At 35.5% G+C, this 25,244-nt stretch overlaps 1 protein-coding gene across 1 annotated transcript in view; it reads right to left on the reverse strand.

Annotated features, from left to right (window-relative positions):
* Window positions 1-25,244, reverse strand: part of IDO2 (indoleamine 2,3-dioxygenase 2) — a 75,163-nt gene that overhangs the window by 38,553 nt on the left and 11,366 nt on the right. The window contains exon 2 of the mRNA XM_030312580.1: window positions 8,406-8,501. Coding sequence (XP_030168440.1) covers window positions 8,406-8,501 — 96 coding nt within the window. The remainder of the gene's footprint in view (window positions 1-8,405; window positions 8,502-25,244) is intronic.

The raw sequence follows: 25,244 nt of genomic DNA on the forward strand, positions 1-25,244 counted from the left end.
ACCTCCCAGTCCCGCCCCACCATGGGTGTGGCTGCAAACCTCTCACAACCTTAAAACCCTTTAAGAGGCCCAGCCTAATACAAACTTGGGCCACCGTTTCTCTTGATATCTGGCCCCTCTCCTCTCTTGGAGAATGAATAAACTCTGTCCTGCTAGTTGTTCTACTCTTCGTGCAATTCTTGGTCGCTGGTGCCACCAGCCACCCTAACAAGAGACATTTAAAAAAATCAGTAAAAGAAACATGAAATTTGTTTTAGTAACATATTTTTTCTAGATCAATATATGCATAACATTATTAACACATAATCAGTATAAAAATATTGAGATGATTTGCAGTCTCTTTTTTAGGGTAAGTCTTCAGAATCCAGTGAGTAGCTTACATCGCAATTTGTCTTAACCACATTTCAAATGCTCTATAGCCATAAGTCCCTATTGGTTACCTAGAGTGCAGCCAAGGTAAAGGAACAGGGTCCAAGTTGAGAATGTGGCTTTTGGTTAGAGGGTTTTTTTTGGAAATTTCCTGCACATCCCAGAGTCCCTGGGTTCCTCTTTCCAAGCAAACCCACACATTTTTTTTAAACATCAAAATGATTTAGAAAAAGTAAACAGCAACAACAAATACCCTTTGTAATGGAAATTTTTTTCTACAAAAAAAAAAACCCGGATAAAATAGTTAGGGAGAGAGTGAGTCATAAACTTAATGTTTTCTTCAGTTTAAAGAAATCAACTTCATTTCATATTTGTGTTTTATTGTGAGATGGAAAGTAAATACGAAAGTTGTAAAATCCAATCCCATTACACTTTTAATTTTCTTTTCCCGATTATTAATACAGGTTACCATCTTCCAACGTCACTTGGTCATGTATGTTTGCTAGTTTGTAAAATGTTCCTGTTTATACCACATTTTTTTTTTTTTTAAATGTGGTTGTTTCTCTTTCTGTTTGATTTCCAGGACTTTACATATACAGGATACAAATCTTTTTCTCAGTTATATACATGATAGCATTTTTCAGTTTGTGGCTTGACTTTTCATTTTCTTTATAGTCTATTTTGAGGAAAAGAGGCTCTATTTTAGTGAAATGAAGTCTATCATAAAAACATCCCCATCTTAGTCATTAGGAAATCTTCCTTAGTCCAAGTACATATCCTCTTCAATTCTCTTCTAAAACATTTAATTTTTGTCTTTTACATTTAAATTCTTAATCCATCTGGAATGAATATATTTTTGTTTATGACACAAGGAGCCAATCCAATCAATGTATTCTTTTGCTCTGTGCTGCCATATGTATGGATAATCGGTCATTCTAGCACCATTATGTTCCCTTCTAATCTATCATTTCCTCTGTGATATAGTAACATTTCACATATGTGTGGGTCTGTATGTCAGTTCTGTATTAAAGTTTTGGGTGATCGTTGTTACTGTTGCCCTATATCATCTGGTCTCAAATTTTGTAGTTTTATATGTCATGATGACTGACAAGGCAAATTTTCTCACCTTGCTGTTAAATATACATATATTTATTCATTTACTTTTTACATGGCATAACTAACTAAACATTATTTTATATTTACAACTTCCAAATTTTCTAAACTTCTTGTTAAAAATAAATATGGAATTTTAGCTCCATCATCATGTTAACGCACTTTGGCCACAAGACTACATTCATACACATACATGCAGGCACACATTATTTTAGAAATTCCTTCTTATTTCACAGCCACATAGCAGTGCTTATTAAGATTAACCATACAAAACAAAAGTTGACCATACATTTCATTAATTTCATTATTTGTCAATGTTTCTTAAATGCTCACTTTTTTCTCTCCTGAGTCTTTTTTTTTTTTTTTTCAAATTTTTATTCAAACTCTAGTTAGTTAGGATTCTGTGCAATATTGGTTTCAAGTGTAGAATTCGGTGACCCATCACTTACATACAACACACAGTGTTCATCACAACAGGTAGCCTCCTTAATACCCATCATGTGTCTAGCCCATCTCCCATCCACCTCCCTCCATCAACCCTGTTTCTTTTCTATCTTTAAGAGTCCCTTATGGGGGCGCCTGGGTGGCGCAGTCGGTTAAGCGTCCGACTTCAGCCAGGTCACGATCTCGCGGTCCGGGAGTTCGAGCCCCGCGTCCGGCTCTGGGCTGATGGCTCAGAGCCTGGAGCCTGTTTCCGATTCTGTGTCTCCCTCTCTCTCTGCCCCTCCCCCGTTCATGCTCTGTCTCTCTCTGTCCCAAAAATAAATAAACGTTGAAAAAAAAAAATTAAAAAAAAAAAAAAGAGTCCCTTATGGTTAGTTTCCCCCTTTCTTCTTTCTTTTTCTTTTTCTTTTTTTACCCTCCCATATATTCATTTGTTTTGTTTCTTAAATTCCACATATGAGTGAAATCATATGGTATTTGTCTTTCTCAGACTGACATATTTTGCTTAGCATAATATACTCTAGCTCCATTCACATCATTTTAAATGGCAAGATTTTCCTTTTTGATGGCTGAGTAATATTCATATAGATGAATCAGTGAGTAATATTCATATTATATATGAATATTCATTACATATCATGTATATTCATTATATATGTATACCACAATTTATTTATCCATTCAATCACTCTATGAACATTTGGGTTCTCTCCATAGTTTGGCTATTGTTGATAATGCTGCTATAAATATCAGGGCATGTGCACCCCTTTGAATCTGTATTTTTGTATCCTTTGGGTAAATAGTTAGTAGTGCAATTGCTGGATTGTACGGTAGTTCTTTTCTTTAACTTTTTGTAGAACCTCCATACTGTTCTCCAGAGGAGAAAAGTGTAAGAGGGTTCCTCTTTCTCCTTATCCTAGCCTTATCCTGTTGTTTCTTATGTTAATTTTAGCCATTCTGACAGGAGTGAGGTGGTATCTCATTGTGGTTGTGATTTGTATTTCCCTGATGATGAGTGATATTGAGCATCTTTTCATGTGTCTGTTAGCCATCTGGATGTCTTCTTTGGAAAAATGTCTATTCATGTATTCTTCCCATTTCTTAACTGGATTATTTGTTTCTTGGGGTGTTGACTTTGGTAAATATTTTATAGATTTTGGATACTAACCCTTTATCTGATATGTCATTTGCAAATATATTCTCCCATTCTGTAGACTGCCTTTCAATTTTGTTGGTTGTTTCCTTCACTATGCAGAAGCTTTTTATCAAGATGAAGTGCTAATAGTTCATCTTTGCTTGTTTCCCTTGCCTGTAGTAACATGTCTCATAAGAAGTTGCTATGGCCTAGGTCAGAAAGGTTTCTGCCTATGTTCTCCTGTAGAATGTTGATGGTTTCCTGTCTCACATTAGGTCTTTCATCCATGGCGAATTTATTTTTGTGTTTTGGGTAAGAAAGTGGTCCAGTTTCTTTCTTCTGCATGTTGTCATCCAGTTTTCCCAAAACCATTTGTTGAAGAGGCTGTCTTTTTTTCCATTGGATATTCTTTCCTGCTTTGTCAAAGATGAATTGACCATATAGTTGGGGGTCTATTTCTGGGTTTCCTATTCTGTTCCACTGATCTATGTGTCTGTTTTTATGCCAGTACCATATTGTCTTGAGGACAAATGTCTTGAGGACAAGCTTTGCATTAAAGCTTGAAGTCTGGAGTCGTGATGCCTCCAGTTTTGCTGTTCTTTTTCAGGATTGCTTTGGCTATTTGGGGTCTTTTGTGGTTCCATACAAATTTTAGAATCGTTTGTTCTAGCTCTGTGAAAAATGCTGGTGGTATTTTGATAGGGATTGCATTGAATGTATGCATTGCTTTGGGTAGTATGGGCATTTTAACAATGTTTATTCTTCCAATTCATGAGTATGGAATGTTTTTTCCATTTCTTGTGTCTTTTTCAGTTTCTTTCATAAGTGTTCTATAGTTTTCAGAGTACAGATCATTTGCCTCTTTGGTTAGGTTTATTCATATGTATCTTATTGTTTTGGGTGCAGTTGCAAATGGGATCAATTCCTTTATTTCTTTTTCTGCTGCTTTATTACTGGTATATAGAAATGCAACAGATTTCTATATGTTGACTTTATATCCTGTGACTTTACTGAATTCATGTATTAATGCTAACAATTTTATAACTTTTGGGTTTCCTACATAGAGTATAATGTTCTCTGCAAATAGAGAAGAAGTTTAACGTCTTCCTTGCCAATTGGATGCCTTTTAGTTCTTTTTGTTGCCTGATTGCTGAGGCTAAGACTTTCAGTACCATATTAAATAGTAATGGTGCGAGTAGATAGATATCCTTGTCTTATTCCTGACCATAGAGAAATGGTTCTCAGTTTTTCACCATTGAGGATGATATTAGCTGTGGATCTTTCATATATGCCCTTTATGATGTTGAGGCATGTTCCATCTATCCCTACTTTGTTGAAGGTTTTTATCAAGAATGGATGCTATATTTTGTCAAATGATTTTTCTGGATCTGTTGATAGGATCATATGGTTCTTGCCCTTTCTTTTATTACTGTGGTGTATAACATTGATTGATTTGTGAATATTGACCAGCCCTTCAGTCTAGAAATAAATCTCACTTGATAATGGTGAATAATTCTTTTCATACTGTTGAATTTAATTTGCTAGCATCTTGTTGAGAAATTTTACATCCAGGTTCATCAGGAATATTGGCCTGTAATTCTCCTTTTTAGTGGGGTCTTTGTCTGGTTTTGGAATCAAGATAATGATGACCTTGTAAAACAACTTTGGAAGTTTTCCTCTCATTTCTAGTTTTTGGAACAGTTTGAGAAGACTTTTGTTTGTTGGGAGATTTTTGATTACTGATGCAAATTCTTTGCTGGTTATGGATTTGTTCAAATTTTCTAGTTTTTCCTGTTTCAGTTTTGGTAGTTTGTATGTTTCTAGGAATTTGTCCATTTTTCTCCAAATTGCCCAGTTTGATGGCATATAATTTTTCATAAGGCTTTATTATAATTGTTTGTATTTCTGTGGTATTGATTGTGATCTCTCCCTTTTCATTTGTGATTTTATTTTCTGGGTCCTTTCTCCTTTCTTTTTGTTAAGTCTGGCTAAGGGTTTATCAATTTTATTAATTCTCTTGAAGAACCAGCTCTTGGTTTTACTGATCTGTTCTGCTGTTTTTGTTTGTTTGTTTGTTTGTTTGTTTCTCTATCACTTATTTCTCCTCTAATCTTTATCATGTCCCTTCTTTCATGGGCTTTAGACTTTATTTATTGTTCCTCTTCTAGCTTGTATATTTGAGACTTTTATTTCTTCTGTAGATAGGCCTGTATTGCCATATGCTTCCTTATTAGGACTCCCTTTTCTACATCCCAAAGGTTTTGAACTGTCATGTTTTCATTTTCATTTGCTTCCATATGCTTCTTACTTTCATTTTTAATTTCCTGGTCAAGCCACTCATTCTTTAGTAGGATGTTCTTTAACTTTCATGTATTTGTGGTCTTTCCATAATTTTTCATGTGGTTAACTTCAAGCTTCATGGCATTGTTGTTATAAAATATTCATGGTATGATTTCAATCTTTTTGTAGTTGAGGGGTGATTTGTGCCCCAGTAAATTATCCATTCTCTAAATGTTCCATGTGCTTTCAAAAAGAATGGGTATTCTGCTGCTTTAATATGTTTAAAAACATTGATTTCATCACAGCCATTTGTTCTGAATGTCCAGACCCTTCTTACTGCTTTTTGACTTACCCCTTCTCTTTATATCACATGGTAATTTGATATTATCTATTCATGTTCAGGAATGGTGGTCAGTTTTACCAGAAATAATAGCTAATATAGCTTCCCTTATCATGTTTCCAGAATCCTACTGAGATTCCTCTTGTGTAGCTTCCTGTGAGCAAGTCTGTTGCCTGTAATGTTTTGTAGCAGTGGAGTGGAGAAAGGGGACACTTTCCGGAAGAAGATGGATGCATCTAAACCAAAAACAAGTTTGTTTGTTTTGTACCTAAACATAGATAGGTATACTGGGGCTTTCTAAGGGCAAGGTGGTTGGCCTTGAGGTACTTTAAGATCAAAACTGTAAATTCAATTATTGTGTTGCCTGCGCAAAGTAAAGGTCTCAAGAGAACATGTTTTTAGTCTGTAGCTCCATATATGGCCCTGGAAACCATAATGATTACTTTTTATGACTGATTTCCAATTGATTCAGTATGAGCCTGAGCTGGTGAAGTTCTTTTTTAAAAATCTTTTTTTTTTTTTTTTTTTTTATTTAAAAGTAATCCCTACACCCAGTGTGGGACTCAAACCTACAATACCAAGATCAAGAGGTTCATGCTTTACCAACTGAGCAGCCAAGTGCCCCAGTGAAGTCTTAAAAGTGGTTTCATGTAGTTAGATGTTTTTTTAAGTAATTAGAAATGTAGAGACTGGCCAAGAGTGTTGTAATAGTTTCCTAGGGCTGCCTCAACTAATGAACACAAACTCAGAAGCTTAAAACTATAGAACTCACAATTCTGGACAATAGAAGTCTCAAATTAAGGTGTTTGTAAGGTTGGTTCCCTCTGGAATTTCTGAGGGACAATCTGTTCCATGTTCCCTTCTCAGTTTCTGGTGATTACCAGCAACTGTTGACACTTTGGCTTATACATACATTATTTCTATCTCTGCCTCTATCTTCATATGGTGTTCTTCCCCAATTGTTCATAGGTCTCTGGCCATATTTCTTTCTTCTTATAAATACACCAGTCATATTGGATTAGAGTGCACCCTAATACAGTATGACCTCATTTACCTTGATTTTATCTGCAAAGACCTTACTTCCAAATAAGGTTACAGTCACAGTTTCCAAATGGACACTATTTCTGGTGAAACACTATTCAACCCAGTAGAAGTGTCTGGGGATTATTTTCACTGCTGTACTAAGCTGTTTCCCCATCTCCCATGTATTCAGTGGCCAGAAGTTAGCTGGACACTCCTAGCTTTTTCTCATTGATATTTAACATATGAAGAGCACCAATTCAATGAGTCCTTCATTTCACTCATGACAGTTTAATCAAACAGAACCTGAGGAAAGCCTGGTGCAGAGAATTGTGTAGTTCACAAATTGAATCTTAATCTGTCCTTCTACAGACTATCCCAGACTCCACCTTGTTTCTGTGTCCTGTTACTCTGACATGGGAGAGGGAGGCTACAGAGGCTTAATTTACTTTGGTTGAATGCTTGGCATGCATACCACAGACTCTGATGTAATTTGCTTGATGTGATACAGTTTTTTAAGTTTTATCCACCTTTGGTACTTTCTCTTGTTTTCCTGCATTTAAAGATATTTTATTATTTTTCTTCTTCTTCTTGTATTTCTTTGTCATATTGATAAGACTTCATGCAGCAGGAAAATACATTCTTAGGTTTAATTTGCCATCTTCATAAATGTTGAAGACAGTCTCTTGAATCTTTTCCAGGATTTCCAATCTTGTGCCTGAACTTAGCAGACATCTAGGAAGTATATTTAAATGCATTAGTATTTATAGATATTAAATATGTTTAAGTCAGTGATGGAGAGTTTGAGAGAATGAAAAACCTTTCTTGTATCTCGGAAACCACATGGTATTCCAAATAGGTGGGATTAAAGCTGATGGAGAGGAGACTAGATGGAAATATAAATATATATTGAGCACTATGAAGTAGCAAGGAATACAGAGGGTTATTCAAAGCCATGTAGTTTCCACAACTCTATGACACCAGAATTACTCCTCTTCTATAAATAAGGAAGCAGAGTTACTTGGGTGAAGTAATCTGTTTACAAGTTAGATAGCTACTAAGTGATAAAAACCAAGATTCAAACTCAGGTCTTTCCAAATCAAAGTCTATATTCTTCCAATTATATCTTCTTATTATTACTGTGTGGTAATGTCAGTACTTCCAGGACCAAGAAATTTCACTGTCTCTTATTCACTCTTGGAAAATATTGCTCCTTTTATCAATTATTTTTGCAGAGCTACCAACCCTGACTTTAAAACTCAGCAATTCTCTTGACTCCAATACTCTCTAAGACCCGGATGGTAAAATTAAGGCAGAGGAAACCTGACCATGTGACATGCAATGAGGACACTGAGAATTTCTATGCTCATCCTTCTCAAGGTAGACCTTATCCATCAACTTGCCTACAATTCCTAACCAGACTGCCTTCCTTTTTTTAGGCAAATATTTGTTGAGGGCTTAATATGTTCCAGAAATTGTTTTGTGCAGACTCTGGAAATTTTACGGAAATACATGTGTCATATGAAGAAGTAGTCATTCCACTCTTTAGGAAATGTGAGATACCCTTTTTGGTAATCTCAGGGGCAACATTTGGTGTCCCTGGGTCCTTGACCCACTTTCACAGTGCTGAGAAAAAAAAGTGGTACGGGGATGAAAATAGGAAGGTGAGAAGAACTTAAGGAGAATAATGAAAAAAAGATATACCTTGTCCACTTGAGCTTGAAGCTGGTGACTCTCAATCAAGTGAGGGAGTTTGTTAGCAATTTCCATCCAAGGTCTATAATGATCTGGAAGTTCTTTCTGCATTCAAAATATAAACATCTCAGTATTTCTGACCTCTTTGGGAAGCAGCATCAGGGCAGTAGCTTCTTTCAAATTTCAGTCTTAAAGTAGAATTCAGGTCAGTTCAGTTGAACAAATATTGAGAATTCACGCCATGCTGAGACTTATGCTAATCACTGTACACTCACAGATGACTGAAATACAATCCTTGGGCTTAAGGAGCATATGGTCTACTAAGGCAGAAAAAAGTGTAGTCAGATATATCTGTGTATATGCAGTGTAATATGTTCGGTTACTGATATGTGTATAAGTTTAATAAATTGCAAAGAAGAGGCAGTTGTTAATTCTGTCAGTGGTTGTAGGATATTAAAGGGAAGTATTTGTAGAAATATGAGAATTGGGGCTAGTATTAGAGTCTGAAAGTGACTTTGGTATGTGACAATTTTAAAATGGGAAGGCAGTAAAAAAGAAGAGATAGTGGATAAATAGAGATAACTCCTTCTTGGGACTACAGATGATTCAGTGTTACTGGAATATAAAGGTCAACAGAAAAGGTGATAACAGATGAGACTAGAAAATCATAACAAATGTGCTTTCAATAAAGTACATAAGAACTTTCTTTTCATGTTGTGGGTGGCATGGTTTGATTTGAATTTTGTTTATAAGATTTGTTTATAAGATTTGAAAGTCAGACTAGGAAGGCTTTGAAATACTAGTTGAGGACTAAATTTGTTAATGGCAACGAATTTAGAAAAGAAAAGGCATGTATTCAAGAAATATTTGGAAAGTAAAATTAAAATGATGAGATGATCAAATTTAGAGATGGAGGCTAAAGGCATGATGACTTCTAGTCCAATAACATTGCCTGTGTTGGACCCATGGTTTAGCCAAGTAGAACATAGGCTGAATTTCAGCAATCTTAGCTCCATCCCAGGAAATGGCACACTGTACCTGTTACTGTAAGTAAATTTTCATTGGAATACAGCCACATTCATGTGTTTACATGTTGTCTATGGCGCTTTCACATTACAGCAGCAGAATCGGGTAGTTGCAACAGAAAAACCATATGCTATGGAAAACTCAAAGTATTTACTATATACAACTCCTGAATATTTTTTACAGAAAAATATTTGCCAACTCCTGAATCCATCCCTATGGTCAGGTCTGGGCCTACATTTTCAGTGTATAAACTGTACAACTGAATGTTGTGTTTCTGGGTTAAGAAGGAAGAGGTCATAAGGATGATTGACATGTTTATGAAATAGGTAACTGAATGAATTGAAGGGAACACAAACTGAAACAAAAATGCAAGGGAATGTCAAGGAGAGGGCCCAAAAATAGTGAATTTATTTTTTGATATATACAGCCTAAAATGTCTGTGGAATTTCAAGATATGGCCACATATTGGGCAGGCGCATTTACAGCTTGAAGTTCAGGAAAAAATTATTAGAAATACATAGTTAGGAAGCATAATTGCAGTAAAAACTTCACATTACTTCAAACCACAAAAGTGTGTAAAGTTATTTGGGAGAAGTTGCAAAGTGAAATGAAAAGACTGAGATCAGCACACGCGAATTTTGACAAGGCAGGCAGAGGAACTGAATCCAGTAATACAGATCAACAAGAGGTTCAATGAGTCACAAGGGAATCACCCTACAGGATTCAAGACGTCAGATTTCAGATAAAAAAGGAATCATCAGAAGGTCAAATGTATCATTAGAAAGTAAAAGAAAGACACTTTCTGAGAGGGGCCAAGATGGCGGAGCAGCATGAAAGTTTTTTTTGCCTCTCTAGTCCCTGAAATGCAGCTAGATTAACACCAAACCATCTTACACACCTAGAAAATTTGATTTGAGGATCAACACAACAATCTGCACAACTTAAACCAAAGACCCTGACAGGTACGCAGCATGGAGAGATGAACTTAGGGAGCGACAAGTCTCACATGGTAGGGAGCTGTTTTTGCTTGCAGAGAGAGGATGGACATGGGGGGAGAGTACAGTAAAAGCACCCCTCCCCAAAGCAACTGGAGAGAAAGAGGAAATAGCCACAAAGGACTGAACAGAAAAGGGAGAAAGGAGAAATGAGAGGGTTTAAATTCCATTAAGACTCTATAAACAGGGAGAGAACAGAGTCTGAAACTCTGTAGCTCAATACCTGGAGGAGCTCTGCTGGGGAGGGCTAATCCCCAGGAGCAGAAAGTGAGGTCTGAGAGGTCCTCGGGTCACATGGGAAGAGATGGTTCTCATTTTGGGAGGACATTTGGTAGAGACTGTACAGCTTCACCACAGGCAAAGGTCCTAGTGGACCCAGAGAACAACCACATTCACTGGTGTTGGAATAAGGATGTTAAGGGTGAAGCCTGATGCCAGATGTGTGTTGTGATTTACCATAATCCCTGAAATGCTACTGCTACACAATTGTGCCAACATTTTCTGGGGCAGGCTGGCACCCAGCCACAGTCTCTGGGCATATACAACATCATGGTCACATGAATGTTCCATTGCTCTGCAAGACCCTCCTCCAGAGGGTCTGAGAGGGTCAAAGCTACAGGGCCTTCAGAAGTGAGGGATTTGGAAACACACAGCCCCATCTGAGATAAAATTTGGGAAGGAGGTGCTGCCTGGAAGGCTGATGGTTTGGTTGTGGACAGTGTAGAAGCAAGGAGTGGACTGAAGACAGAGAAAAGTAGGGGTGCTTGATTGTCCTATGGGGAGAGCACAGAGTCTGAAACTAGGGACTGGGTAGCTGGGTAACACCATTTTCTCCCCTGCTGCACACACTCTTACATGCCTACACACACCACAACCATCAACCCCAGTAAACTAAGCAGCACTATCTAGTGGAGAATGGAGCTATTACAGCAAAACCTGCCCAACTGGGCCAACCACACTCTTGAGGAACACCACAGGTCTCTCTGCCAGCTTAGTTTGCGGACTGTAAAGTGCTTCATAGTTTGACTTCCAGGGGAAACTAGAGGTAATTTCCATCGTATTTCATTCTGTTCACTGACCCATTTATTTAATTTTTTTTCTTTTTCTTTTATTCGTGAATACAGAAAGAGAAAAAAAATATTTTATTTTCCAGTTTTATAAAAAAGATTTTCTTTAATTTTCTTCTACTATATTTTTTGTAAATTTTTTAAATTCTATTTTACTTTCATCATTTCATTTTATTCTATTTTATTGTGTTCATTTTTTTAATTTTCAAATGTTTTCTTTTTTTCTTTTCTCTATTTTCCCTTTTTTTCTCTATTGTACAAAGTTTCTTTCAACAACCAGACAAAAACACAGGATATAGCATCTTTTATTTGATTTTTGTGTGTTGTTTTCATTTTTAATTTTAATTTTTTAATTTTATTAATTCCTTTTCTTCCTTCAAAATGATGAAATGAAGGAATTCACCCCAAAAGAAAGAACAGGAAGAAATGACAGCCAGGGACTTAATCAACACAGATACAACAAGATGTCTGAACCAGAATTTAGAATCATGATAATAATAATACTAGCTGGGGCTGGAAAATGCATAGAATCCCTTTCTGTGGAGATAATAAACATAAAATCTAGTAAGGATGAAATTAAAAATGTTATAACTGAGATGTAATCTTGAATGGATGCCACGGTGGCAAGGATGGATGAAGCAGAGCAGTGAACCAGTGATATAGAGGACAAACTTATGTAGAATAATGAAGCAGAAAAAAAGAGGGAGACTAAGGCAAAAGAGAACTATACAAGAATTAGAGAACTCAGTGACTCATTAAAAAGGAATAACATGAGAATCATAGGGGTCCCAGAAGATGAAGAGAGAGAAAAGGGGGTAGAAGGTTTATGTGAGCAAATCCTAGCAGAAACTTTCCTAACCTGGGGAAAGACACAGACATCAAAATCCAGGAAGCACAGATAACTCCCGTTAAATTCAACAAAGACCGACCATCAACAAGGCATATCATGGTTAAATTCACAAAATACTCAGGCAAAGAAAGAATCATGAAAGCAGCAAGGGAAAAAAGTCCTTAACCTACAAAGGAAGACAGATCAGGTTTGCATCAGACCTGTCCACAGAAGCTTGGCAGGCCAGAAAGGAGTGGCAGGATATTTCAATGTGCTGAATCAGAAAAATATGCATCCGAGAATTCTTTATCCAGCAAGGCTGTCATTCAAAATATAAGAAGAGATAAAAGGATTTCCAGGCAAACAAAAATTAAAGGAGTTCGTGATCACTAAACCCACCCTGCTAGAAATTTTAAGGGGCACTCTCTAAGGGAAAAAAAAAAGATGAAAAAAAAAAAATCAAAAAAGACCAAAAACAACGAAGACTAGAAAGGAACAGAGAATACCACCAGAAACTCCAACTCTACAGACATAATGATGGCAACAAATTCATATCTTTCAGTACTCACTCCAAATATCAATGGACTAAACGTTCTAATCAAAAGACATAGAGTAACAGAATGGATAAGAAAAGAGGATCCATTTATATGCTGTTTACAAGAGATCCATTTTACACCTTAAAATACCTTCAGACTGAAAGTAAGGGGATGGAGAACCATCTATCACACTAATAGTCACTAAAAGGAAGCCAAAGCAGTCATACTTATATCAGACAATCTAGGCTTTACTTTTTTTTTAAATGTTTTATTTATTCTTGAGAGAGAGAGAGAGCACATGAACAGGGGAGGGACAGAGCAAGAGAGGGAGACACAGAATCAGAAGCAGGTTCCAGGCTCTGAGCTGTCAACACAGAGGCCAAGGCAGGGCTCAAACTCACAAATCACGAGATCATGACCTGAGCCAAAGTCGGATGCCTCACCAACTGAGCCACCCAGGCACCCCAAAACAATCTAGACTTTAAAATAAAGACTGTAACGAGATGAAGAAGGGCATTATATCATAATGTGTCTATGCACCAAGAAGATTTAACAATTGTAAACACTTATGCTCCAAACGTGGAGGTACCCAAGTAAATAAATCAATTAATCACGAACACAGAAACTCATTGATAATAATACCTTAATCGTAGCGGACTTCAACACCCCACTTACAGCAATGGACAGGCCATCTAAACAGAAAATCAACAAGGAAACAATTCCTTTTAATGACACCCTGGACTAGATGGACTTAATGGATATATTCATAATATTTCATCCTAAAGCAGCAGAATACACATTCTTCTTGAGTGCACATGGAACATTCTCCAGAATAGATCACACACGCGGACACAAATCGTCCCTCAAGAAGCACGAAAAGATAGAGATAATACCATGCATATTTTCAGACCACAATGCTATGAAACTTGAAATCAACCACAAGAAAAAATTTGGAAAGATAACAAGTACTTGGAAACTAAAGAACATCTTACTGAAGAATGAATGGGCTAACCAAAACGTTAAAGAGGAAATTAAAAAGTGCATGGAAGCCAATGAAAATGATAACACCACAGCCCAAAATCTCTGGGATGCAGCCAAGACAGTCATAAGAGGGAAGTATATAGCAATACAGGCCTTCCTACAGAAAAAAAGAAAGGTCTCAAATACACAACCTAACCTTACACTTAAAGATCTGGAAAAAGAACAGCAAATAAAACCCTAAACCAGCAGAAGATGGGAAATCATAAAGATTAGAGCAAAAAATCAATGCTATTGAAACCAAAACAAACAAACAAAAAAACCAAAAAACACAAAAAACACAAAAACACAAAAAACTAGTAGCTGGTTCTTTGAAAGAATTAACAAAATTGATAAACCCCTAGCCAGTTTGATCAAAAAGAAAAAAGGAAAGGACCCAAATAAATAAAATCAAGAATGAAAGAGGAGAGATCACAACCAACACAGCAGAAATACAAGCAATAATAAGAAAACATTATGAGCAATTATATGCCAATAAATTGGGCAATCTGGAAGAAATGGACAAATACCTAGAAACATGTAAACTACCAAAACTAAAACAAGAAGAAATAGAAAATTTGAATAGACCCATAATCAGTAAAAAATCTAATTAACAATAAAAAACTTCCCAAAAAACAAGAGTCCAGGGGAATTCTACCAAACATTTAAAGCAGAGTTAACATCCATTCTTTTGAAGCTTTTCCAAAAAATAGAAATGGAAGGAAAATTTCCAAACTCATTCTATGAAGCCAGCATTACCTGGATTCCAAAACTAGACAAAGACCCCATTAAAAAAGAGAACTACATATCAATTTCCCTGATGAACATGGATGCAAAAAACCACAACAACATATTAGCCAACTGGATCCAACAATACATTAAAAGAATTGTTCAGCACAACCAAGTGGGATTTATACCTGGCATGCAGGGCTGGTTTAATATCCGCAAAACAATCAGTGTGATACATCACATCAATAAAAGAAAGGATGAGAAACACATGATCCTCTCAATAGATGCACAGAAAGCATTTGACAAAATACAGCATCCTTTCTTGATAAAAATCCTCAAGAAAGTTGGAATAGAAGGATCATACTTCAAGATCATAAAAGCCATATACAAAAGACCCAACAATAATATCATCCTCAATGGGGAAAAACTGACAGCTTTTCCCCTAAGGTCATGAACAAGACAGGGATGTCCACTCTTGCCACTGTTATTCAATATAGTATTGGAAATCTTAGCCTCAGCAATCAGACAACAAAAGGAATAAAAGGCATCCAAATCGGCCAGGAGGAGGTCAAACTTTCACTCTTTGCAGATGACACAATACTTTATATGGAAAACTCAAAAGATTCCACCAAAAAACTGCTAGAAGTGATTCATAAATTCAGCAAAGTCGCAGGATATAAGGTCAATGCACAGAAATCAGTTGCATTCCTATACATCAATAATGAAGCAACAGAAAGAGAAATCAAGGAATCAATCCCATTTACAATTGCACCAAAAACCATACAATACCTAGGAATAAATCTAACCAAAGAGGTGAAAAATCTATACACTGAAAACTATAGAAAGCTTATGAAAGAAATTGAAAAAGACAAAAAAATGGAAAAATATTCCATGCTCCTGGATTGGAAGAACAAATATTGTTCAAATGTCAATACTACTCAAAGCAATCTACATATTCAATGCAATCCTTATCAAAATAAGCCCAGCATTCTTCACAGAGTTAGAATAAACAATCTTAAAATTTGTATGGAACCACAAAAGACCCCAAATAGCCAAAACAATCCTGACAAAGAAAACCAAAGCTGGAGGCATCACAATCCTGGACTTCAAGATGTATTATAAAGCTGGAATCATCAAGACAGTATGGTACTGGCACAAAAACAGACATTCAGATCCTTGGAATAGAATAGAGAACCCAGAAATGGACCCACAAATGTATGACCAATGAATCTTTGACAAAGCACGAAAGAATATCCAATGGAATAGACAGTCTCTTTAGAAAATGGTGCTGGGAAAACTGCACTGTGACATGCAGAAAAATGAACCTGGACCACTTTCTTACACCATACACAAAAATAAGTTCAAAATGGATGAAAGACCTAAATGTAAGACAAGAAGCCATCAAAATCCTCTAGGAGAAAGCATGCAAAAACCTCTTTCACCTTGGCCACAGAAACTTCTTACTCATCACGTCACTGGAAGCAAAGGAAACAAAAGCAAAATAAAAACTTTAATAATAAAAAAGCTCCCAAAAAACAAGAGTCCAGGTCCAAAACAAACAAAGAAACCTGTGAAGAAATGGGCAAAAGACATGAAAAGACACTTCTCCAAAGAAGACATCTAGATGGCAAACCGACACATGAAAAAATGCTCAACATCACTCATCATCAGGGAAATACAAAATTAAAGCCACAATGAGATACCACCTCATACCAGTCAGAATGGCTAAAATTAACAACTCAGGCAACAACAGGTGTTGGCAAGATGTGGAGAAGGAGGAATTCTTCTGCACTGTTGGTAGGAATGCAAACTGGTGCAGTTACTCTGGAAAACAGTACAGAGGTTCCTCAAAAAATTAAAAATAGAACTACCCTATGACCCAGAAATTGTACTACCAGGTATTTATCCAAAGTATAGAAGTGCGCTGTTTCAAAGGGGCACATGCACCCCGATGTTTGTAGAAGCATTATCAACGATAGCCAAAGTATGGAAAGAGCCCAAATGTCAATCAATGGATGAATAGATAAAGAAAAATTGGTATATATATACATATACCATTTTATATATATATATATATATGTTTGTGTGTATATATATATATATATACACCATTATACCATATATACCAATATATATATATATATATATATATACACATACCATATATACCATTATATATATATAATGGTACCATATATACCATTATATATATATATATACACACACACATATATACCATTATATATATATATATATAATGGTATATATACCATTGGTATATATATGGTATATATATATAAGTCAAAGTATGGAAAGAGCCCAAATGTCAAAGCCCAAAGCCAAAGTATGGAAAGAGCCCAAATGTCAATCAATGGATGAATAGATAAAGAAGAATTGGTATATATATATACATATGTATATACACATATATATGTATATATATATATATATATATCATTATACCGTATATACCATTATATATATATATATAATTATATATATATATATATATATATATATATATATATAATGGATTGACTAGGCAATCAAAAAGAATGAAGTCTTGCCATTTGCAACTACGTGGATGGAACTAGAGGGTATTATGCTAAGCCAAATTAGTCAGAGAAAGACAAATATTATATGACTTCAGTCATATGAGGAATTTAAGACACAAAACAGATGAACATAAGGGAAGGGAAGCAAAAATAATGTAAAAACAAGGAAGGGGGCAAAACATAAGACACTCTTAAATACAGGGAACAAATTGAGGGTTGCTGGAGGGGTTGTGGGTGGACAGATGGGATAAATGGAAGGAGACTTAAGTAAGAGACACTTGTTGAGATGAGCATTGGGTGTTATACATAGGGGATAAATCACTGGAATCTACTCCTGAAATCATTATTTTACTATATGCTAACTAACTTGGATTTAAATAGATAGATAGATAGATAGATAGATAGATACAGTACATAGATAGATTAATAAATACATAAATAAGAAAGTTAAAGGAATATTGTCCCCATTGAAAAAAAATTAAGAAGTCACTCATGTATATCAGTCTCCTGTATATATGACATAGAGAATTAGGTCAGGGTCATGGAAGCAGGGTTCAAATTTTAGTGCGTTGAGGAAGTGAGAACATAGAAACCAAAAGCGTAAATTACTGTTGTTAGGAGAGTCAAGGGCATTAGCACGCAGGCATTTTGGGTCTGACAGCTATCTCAATTTTCAAATGAGAACGTTGAGCACTTTAGTCTCATATTGCAAAAGGAAGAGATTGAAGAGAAAGGACAGACAGGAGTAATTGCAAGCAAAATGTCACAAAGGAAGGGGAGAAGGGGAGTAGGAGCCCAAACGGAGCATCTGGTTTTGGAGTGATAGAAGGAGAAACTCTGGAATTTGAGGGAATTTGCTTTTTATGAATTTAATTTCTCACCAAATGGTAGTGAAAAATCAGGTTCTATGACTTGAAAAAAGGGGTTGGTGTTAAATTAATTATGGGGGGGAGAAGGAACAGGAAATTAAACATAAAAATACAAACACAAACAATACAACATGTTATTATGTATTATTTTATGTATATTACCCTATATTAAAATAATTTATAAGACCCAGCTCAGTTTGGAAACTGTAAGTTTGGAGAGGTATAGAACTGTAAGCTGTGTTCTTGTCTGATACATAAAATAAATGTTTCACATTATTTCCACTCTGGGGAAATAAGGAAATACTTTTCTTTTTATATTTCTGTGTTTAGAATGACCTTTTCTGGTCAGAAAATGTCCATCTCTCTGTGGGCTTTCTATTTGTTTTCACTTCCTCACCCCCTTACTCTTTTGGGGTTAAAGATAGTCCTTTTTTTCACTGGTACCATCTATTATTATCATTTCCAGCGTAACTGTGTAAGCATATAATTCTGGGTTTAATTTAATATGTAACACATATAGTGATTACATAAGGTAATACCCATAAGAGCTGTAATTTCTTACTTGGCCAAGAGATTTCACATTTAAGTGTTAGAATTTCCACTTCAGTGAAATCTTACCATATCAAAAAATGTTGGAAGGAGGGATTCCCTTTGGTGTTTGGTCCTCTACTTAGGAAATACCTGTTGCAGTTCAAGTTTATCTCACATTATTCATCTTCATATTTTGCAGAGCATGAGGTTTGAATTCATTAATATACATAGAGGTTAACTAAAGTTCTTGATCCAACATGAATTATAAAATTGATGAGATCCATGGTTCTTCATCATGGAGTTGATGGTATCATGAGTTATTGTTACTCCTACTCAGCTCTTAAATGCCCCCCACCTCCTTTTTCTCCATCCCTCTCCTCCAAGGATAAAGAAATGATAGATTTTCTGTTGTACATTTAACTCTTACTTTAATTAAGATTAAGTCCAGGTGCTGTACCAGGAATGCTAGGTTTCTACCTATCTTTCAATTTAAAGCACTGGTTTTTAAAAACAGTTCCAAGGGATGAGAACTTGTGTACTTTGATTTTTTGAAGAATCAGTGGTAGGAGCAGTGAAGAAAATTTCATGGAATACATTTCTGAAGTAGCACATTTCTGAAATCATAAGTAAGTTGATTCAGGTTCTCATCCTTCGCTGTACACAAGCAGATAGAAATGCATCTGTTATATAAGCGAGAAAAGCTGTATACTTATTAAACCTTTTACAAATACTCGGCATACAAACTTGCCTTTGAGCTTGCTGGTGTTTTCTCGTTGTTGCTAATGTGTGTTCTCTCTCAAGGTTTCTAATGTGTGCTGTGAATAATTCAAGAAGACCAGTTTCTTTTGGATTCCTTATTTTATTGACCTAATTATATATTACTTAAGTACATTCTAACACTGCAAATATTACTATAAATGGGTCAAAGTAAATTTGGTCTTCTAAAAATATGTCCTGTGCTTTTAAGTTCCATAAATATAAAGTACCTTCATTTTCATGAAGACTCAGTATCATTTGTAAACCAGAAGTGTTTTATTTTTTCTTGTGCTAACAATGCTATAAGAAGGACAACTAAAGGAGGTTTTTTTCTGTTTTAAAATATACAGTTATTAGATTTTGAGCTACATTAAAAATAAGCTATGGTTTCAAACTGGAATAAATAAAATTAAATAAATAAATAAATAAATAAATAAATAAATAAATCTTGTATGGTATTCCAGTATTCTATTAATAGATATTACTAATTGTTTTTAATTTTTCAGTATTAACAAATCTGAAACAGTCACCCATATACATGTATTTTTGGATGTTTTCTTCTTATTAGGACAAATTTATAAAAGTGGATTGGCTTGATTAAAGATTCTGCATGTGGAAAAGTTGAAAACTACTTTTTGATTTTCTCACAGAAACATAACATGAATTCATAATTGTAATTATAGTATGTGATATATAATAGGAGTGCCAGCTTATTTATGATTCTAGGAACACTGAGCATTACCAAACTTTTTTTTGTTTTGTTATGCTTTTAACATAAGAAATGTATTATATTGTTGCATTAAAATTCTATAATTGTTTTAATATTTAATGAACTTATTAAAATAACTTCCCAGGAAATATACCTCTTTTAGAAATGATGATTAAAAATAATATAATCAATGTTTAGGTCAAAAGAGCCAAAAAAGAAAAATTTATAAGATAGAAAGTAAAAGTACCCTAATTCTCATCCTCCCATCTAGTAATGACAAACCCTGCAAATTTCTTGTGTGGTTTTCCAGAAATTGTATATCCTATCATAATATTGTATACATTTACAATTTCATGATTATTAACGAGTTTGAGTATCTTTCCATATGCTTAGATCATTGCATTTTGTGCACGCATGTAAAATAGCCATTCACAAAAGAGTAGTCAAATGAACCAATATTTTCATTTATGTCATTGGGTTTTACATTATGTTTAGAAAGTTCTTCCCATCTAACAATATTTCCTTTAGGCTCTTTCTAGTTATCGTTGATGCTTACATCTTGACTCTATCTACATTTGTGTATTGTGTGTTATGGGTTAGAACATAGTATCTCATTTCCATCTTGAAATAGAGCCCAAAGATGTTGGATGAATTTCTACTTTCCTGAGGTCACACATCGGGTCAGTGGCTGGGTCAAACCTCTTCTGATTCGGAGTTCAGTGTACTTAATACCTCCTCAGTGTAAACACATAGAGAATAGCAGGCAGGGGGATGGGTGCGACTGGGTAGAAATTTGAAAGAAACTTTGCTTGTGTTTCTTTCCCTTTTCCCAATAATTAGATGATCCAGAAGTGGGAAGGCCAAAAATGATCAAATCTTTGGCCTTCCTTCCTTTATGAAGCCCCATTTCCTATTTTATGTTATTCTTTTGCAAGACTTTCACATCTGTCACAGTATAATTTTCAAAAAGTTAAAAATTTACTCATATAAATATAGAATGTATGTCCAAAATATATTTGGTTCATCAATAAAGAAATCAGCAAGATGGTAAAGTTGCTTCAAAAACACTTGTTAAACTAGGTATTTACAGAGTTTTTTTTTTTTAAAGGACATGAAATCAAATCACTATGTTTAATAATAACCATAATTCAGTTAATGTCCTATAAGGCAGTACAATCATTACTTTAAGGGTATATCTTATACTCACCAGAATTCAATAGAAGCTTCTTTTGTACAAACATCTTCAAATTGATATGTAACTTTACAGACTGGGCCATAATCAGTAGTATGTAGCATATCAAACAAAAGGACATTCCTTGGATGATTACATAATACTTAGGTGAGACTGTTAGAGCTCCAGGATGGTATTAAATGAATACACAGCCATCCTTTTGCTTTATTATGAATAATTTTTCTTAACACATTTATAATGTGAAATAGAATAGGCTTTTAAAATAAACCATTTTATAGAAATGATAAAATCTTTGTTAGACTAGCACTTTGGTTAACTAAAACTTCTGGTTAAGAAAATAACACAGAAAGTTTAAAAATAAAAGTCTGAGTAGAAATAAACCAGGAAAATATCAACAAAGTTAGGTGACAATATTACTGTAAAAATTAGAATGTAAACTATCAGACAGATTAGAATTTAAAGCAGATGGTCTTAAGTGAAATAAAAGATTTAAGTTTCAATGGAAAGAAACTCACATGATATTTCAGTAAAGTGAAGTGAGGTGAAAGAAAGACCAGATGGCTTTGAAGAGATAGGTGGGCAGCGTGAGGGGCTTCATAGGCTACATTAAAATATTTGGTTTTGTTCTAAAGAGCAGTGAGAGTTTTAAAGAGAAGAATGATGTGGTTGGATTTTTGTTTCAAAAAGTCATTCTGAATGCTGTGCAGAGTGTTATACAGCTGGGCAAAAGTGGAAATGAGACAAGGTAGAAGGTGTGGGGGGGGAGGGGGGGAGGCAGGGAGAACCCAGAAGGAAACAGGGGGAAATAATGGTGGATTATAGTGGGGTGGATAGCTAGGAGATACGTTTCAGAGATAAAGCTGAATCCACTCATTCTCAAATGAATTATTTGTGAATAGTGAATATTATTGTGAGGCTCAGGTGAGAAAAATGTAGTTAAGATCAATACAGGCCAAGTACCAAGCAAATACTTACTAAATAGTAATTACTACTATTATATTATTATTATATATTATAAAGGGATTATAATAGGAAATAAGAAAAACTCAACTCTTAATGAATATAGGAGAATGGTATAAATGTATTTTGTTAATACCTTTGAAAATCTGAATTCAATCACCATTTGGAAAACTGTAAAAGATAATTTTCTAAATCTAGAAGTGTAGAAACAATGGAAAATGTAATTAAAAACTTACTACATAAAATTTCTTCAGTCTTGAGAATTGTAATATATTTTCTGTTCCAGAGCATATTAAAAATGAGACAGCATTGGGGTGCCTGTGTTGTTCAGTTGGTAGAGCGACTGACTTCGGTTGGGGTCATGATCTCACAGTTTGTGAGTTCAAGCCCCGTGTCAGACTCTGTGCTGACAGCTCAGAGCCTGGAGCCTGCTTCAGATTCTGTGTGTCTAACCTCTCTCTCTGCCCCTCCCCCACTCATGCTCTGCCTCTCTCTGTCTCAGAAATAAATAAACATTAAAAAAATTTTTTTTAAATGAGACAGCATCAAATGCATCTTTTTTTTTTAAAATCTTTTAAATGTTTACTTATTTTTGAGAGAAAGACAGAGCATGAGTGGGGGAGGGACAGAGAGACAGGGAGACACAGAATCTGAAGCAGGCTCCAGGCCCTGAGCTGTCAGCACAGAGCCTGACATGGGGCTCGAACTCACTGACCATGAGATCCTGACCTGAGCTGAAGTCAGATGCTCAACCGACTGAGCCACCCAGGTGCCCTGCATAGAGTGCCTCTTATGAAGATAATATAACCTCAGGAGTAGTCCTTGAAAGAATAACACTACTGTTATTTATGAATACAAAAGGATAATCCTTAAAGAAAATATTATCAAATTGATTCAATAGTATGTTACAAGACCAATCAATTTTGAGCACTGCTGTAAGTATATTTTAACATTAGAAAATTATTATGCAAGGGGCGCCTGTGTGTCTCAGTCGGTTAAGCATCCTACTTCAGCTCAGGTCATGATCTCACCATTTATGAGTTCAAGCCTCACATAAGGCTCTGAGCCTGGAGCCTGCTTCAGATTCTGTGTCTCCCTCTCTCTCCTCCACTCCCCTGCTCACGTTGTGTCTCTCTCTCAAAATAAATAAACATTAAAAAAAATTTGTTTAATAAAATAAAAGAAAATTATTATGCATGGAATTAGGAAAACCTAGAAAAATAATATAGAAGATGTTTGGAGAGAATATTTTCATAAGATGCTGGAAGATAAATCAAAGTATAAGTAAATGATGGCTAAAATGACTTCTAAGGAAATGGTACTTAACAATAACTATTTTCTTTTCTTTTCTTTTTCTCCCCCCTCCCCCCCCCCCCCCCCCCCCCGTTGAGGAACAGATAAATAGATTTGAGACTGAAGCTGAGTAGCTATGGATAGCAGCTACCATAGAAAGCAGTTTACCTTCTCTGGCCCCTCTCTCCACCTAGAAAGGGAGCATATTCATTTCCCATAATCAACAGTAACTAAATAATACAGACTATAGCTTTTAATTGGTACTAAGCTAATTAGTCATCTAGAGTCCTCAAATCTTTTGTTTTGGTCTCCTATTGTATTCTAAGCATCTATCTAAGTGCCCTTAAATGTAAAAAGTAGTGACAAAATACTCACTAAATTGAAACAATGAATAAAATACTAGCAAAAAAAAAAAATGAGAGAATAGTAAATCCAGAGAGTCATTAATTTGACACTAGAGAGCACAAATGGTTGGAGGTTAGAAAGAATGATGAGAAAGGGTTCTAACTTAGCTGATGCTGACAAGTTATTTTCAGGAACAAGATAGTGAATTTTTGGCAAATGGTTTGGTTTGAATTAAAATATCAAGCATGGAATAGACACAAAAGTTTTACATATCAGTTTTATTAATAGTGAGAGGAAATTGAAATTGACCAATATGTCCAATGTTGTTTAAATTTCAGTGTTATATCATGCAAATGGAATCTGATGCAAGCATTAAAATTATATTATTAAGCATAACTAATTTTTAAAATTTTTGATATTTATTTAATATGCTTCTATTAATTTAGTAATAGAATAACAACACTTAGAATATATTTTTCATAAAATCATTTATTTTGGCTAATGATAAACCACCATACTTCAGTAGTTCCCCAATTCCTAAAGATTAATAATACATAAACAGTAAAAATAAATGTAAAGTAAAATATCAAACATTGGATTGTCAATTTATGGGACTTATTAACCTGAGTATATAATTGAAAGATATGATCAATAATAAAGCCAAAAGATATTAGTAAAAGTAGTTGGAAGATATTCAGGGTAATCATGTTTCAAAATCAAATTAAGACACATAGTTTGCTAAATATTGGCATAATTATTGTATGAAATGGGATTAATTATTCTATTTCAAATTGGTCATGATTTAGAAATTCTGGGCTACCTAGGAAGAAGATGGAGGCGTAGGAGGACGCTAGGCTCACCATGTCCTGCTGATCACTTAGATTCCATCTACACCTGCCTAAATAACCCAGAAAACCACTAGAAGACTAGCAGAACAGATTCTCCAGAGCCAAGCGCAGACAAGAGGTCCACGGAAGAGGGTAGGAAGGGTGAAGAGGCTGTGCGCACTACACAGACTGGCAGGAGGGAGCCAGGGCAGAGGGGCAGCCCTACAGGAAAGCAGAGCCTCTGAGTCTGGCTTGTAAAAGTGGAGGGGTCAGACGGAGTGTGTTCGGACAGCAAGCGGGTCTTAACATCTGGGAAGTTATAAGTTAACAGCTCTGCTCAGAGAGCGGGAAGGCTGGAGGACAATTGGAGAGAGTCCTGGATTGAGTCCTGGATGACAGAGCACAGCTTGGCAGGGAACAAAGGCCTCACCGGCGCCATCTCCCTCACCCATCCCCCAGCCAAAATCCCAAAGGGAACCAGTTCTTGTCAGAGAACTTACTTGCACCGCACAAACACCCAAGCTGTGCTTCGGTGGATCCATCCCTCCTGCAGTGGCAGGTCTGACTCCCTCCCGGTGACTCAGGGTCCCTCCCGAAGCAGATCACCAAAGG

This window comes from Lynx canadensis, chromosome B1 (assembly GCF_007474595.2).
Source record: "Lynx canadensis isolate LIC74 chromosome B1, mLynCan4.pri.v2, whole genome shotgun sequence".
Lineage (NCBI taxonomy): Eukaryota > Metazoa > Chordata > Mammalia > Carnivora > Felidae > Lynx > Lynx canadensis.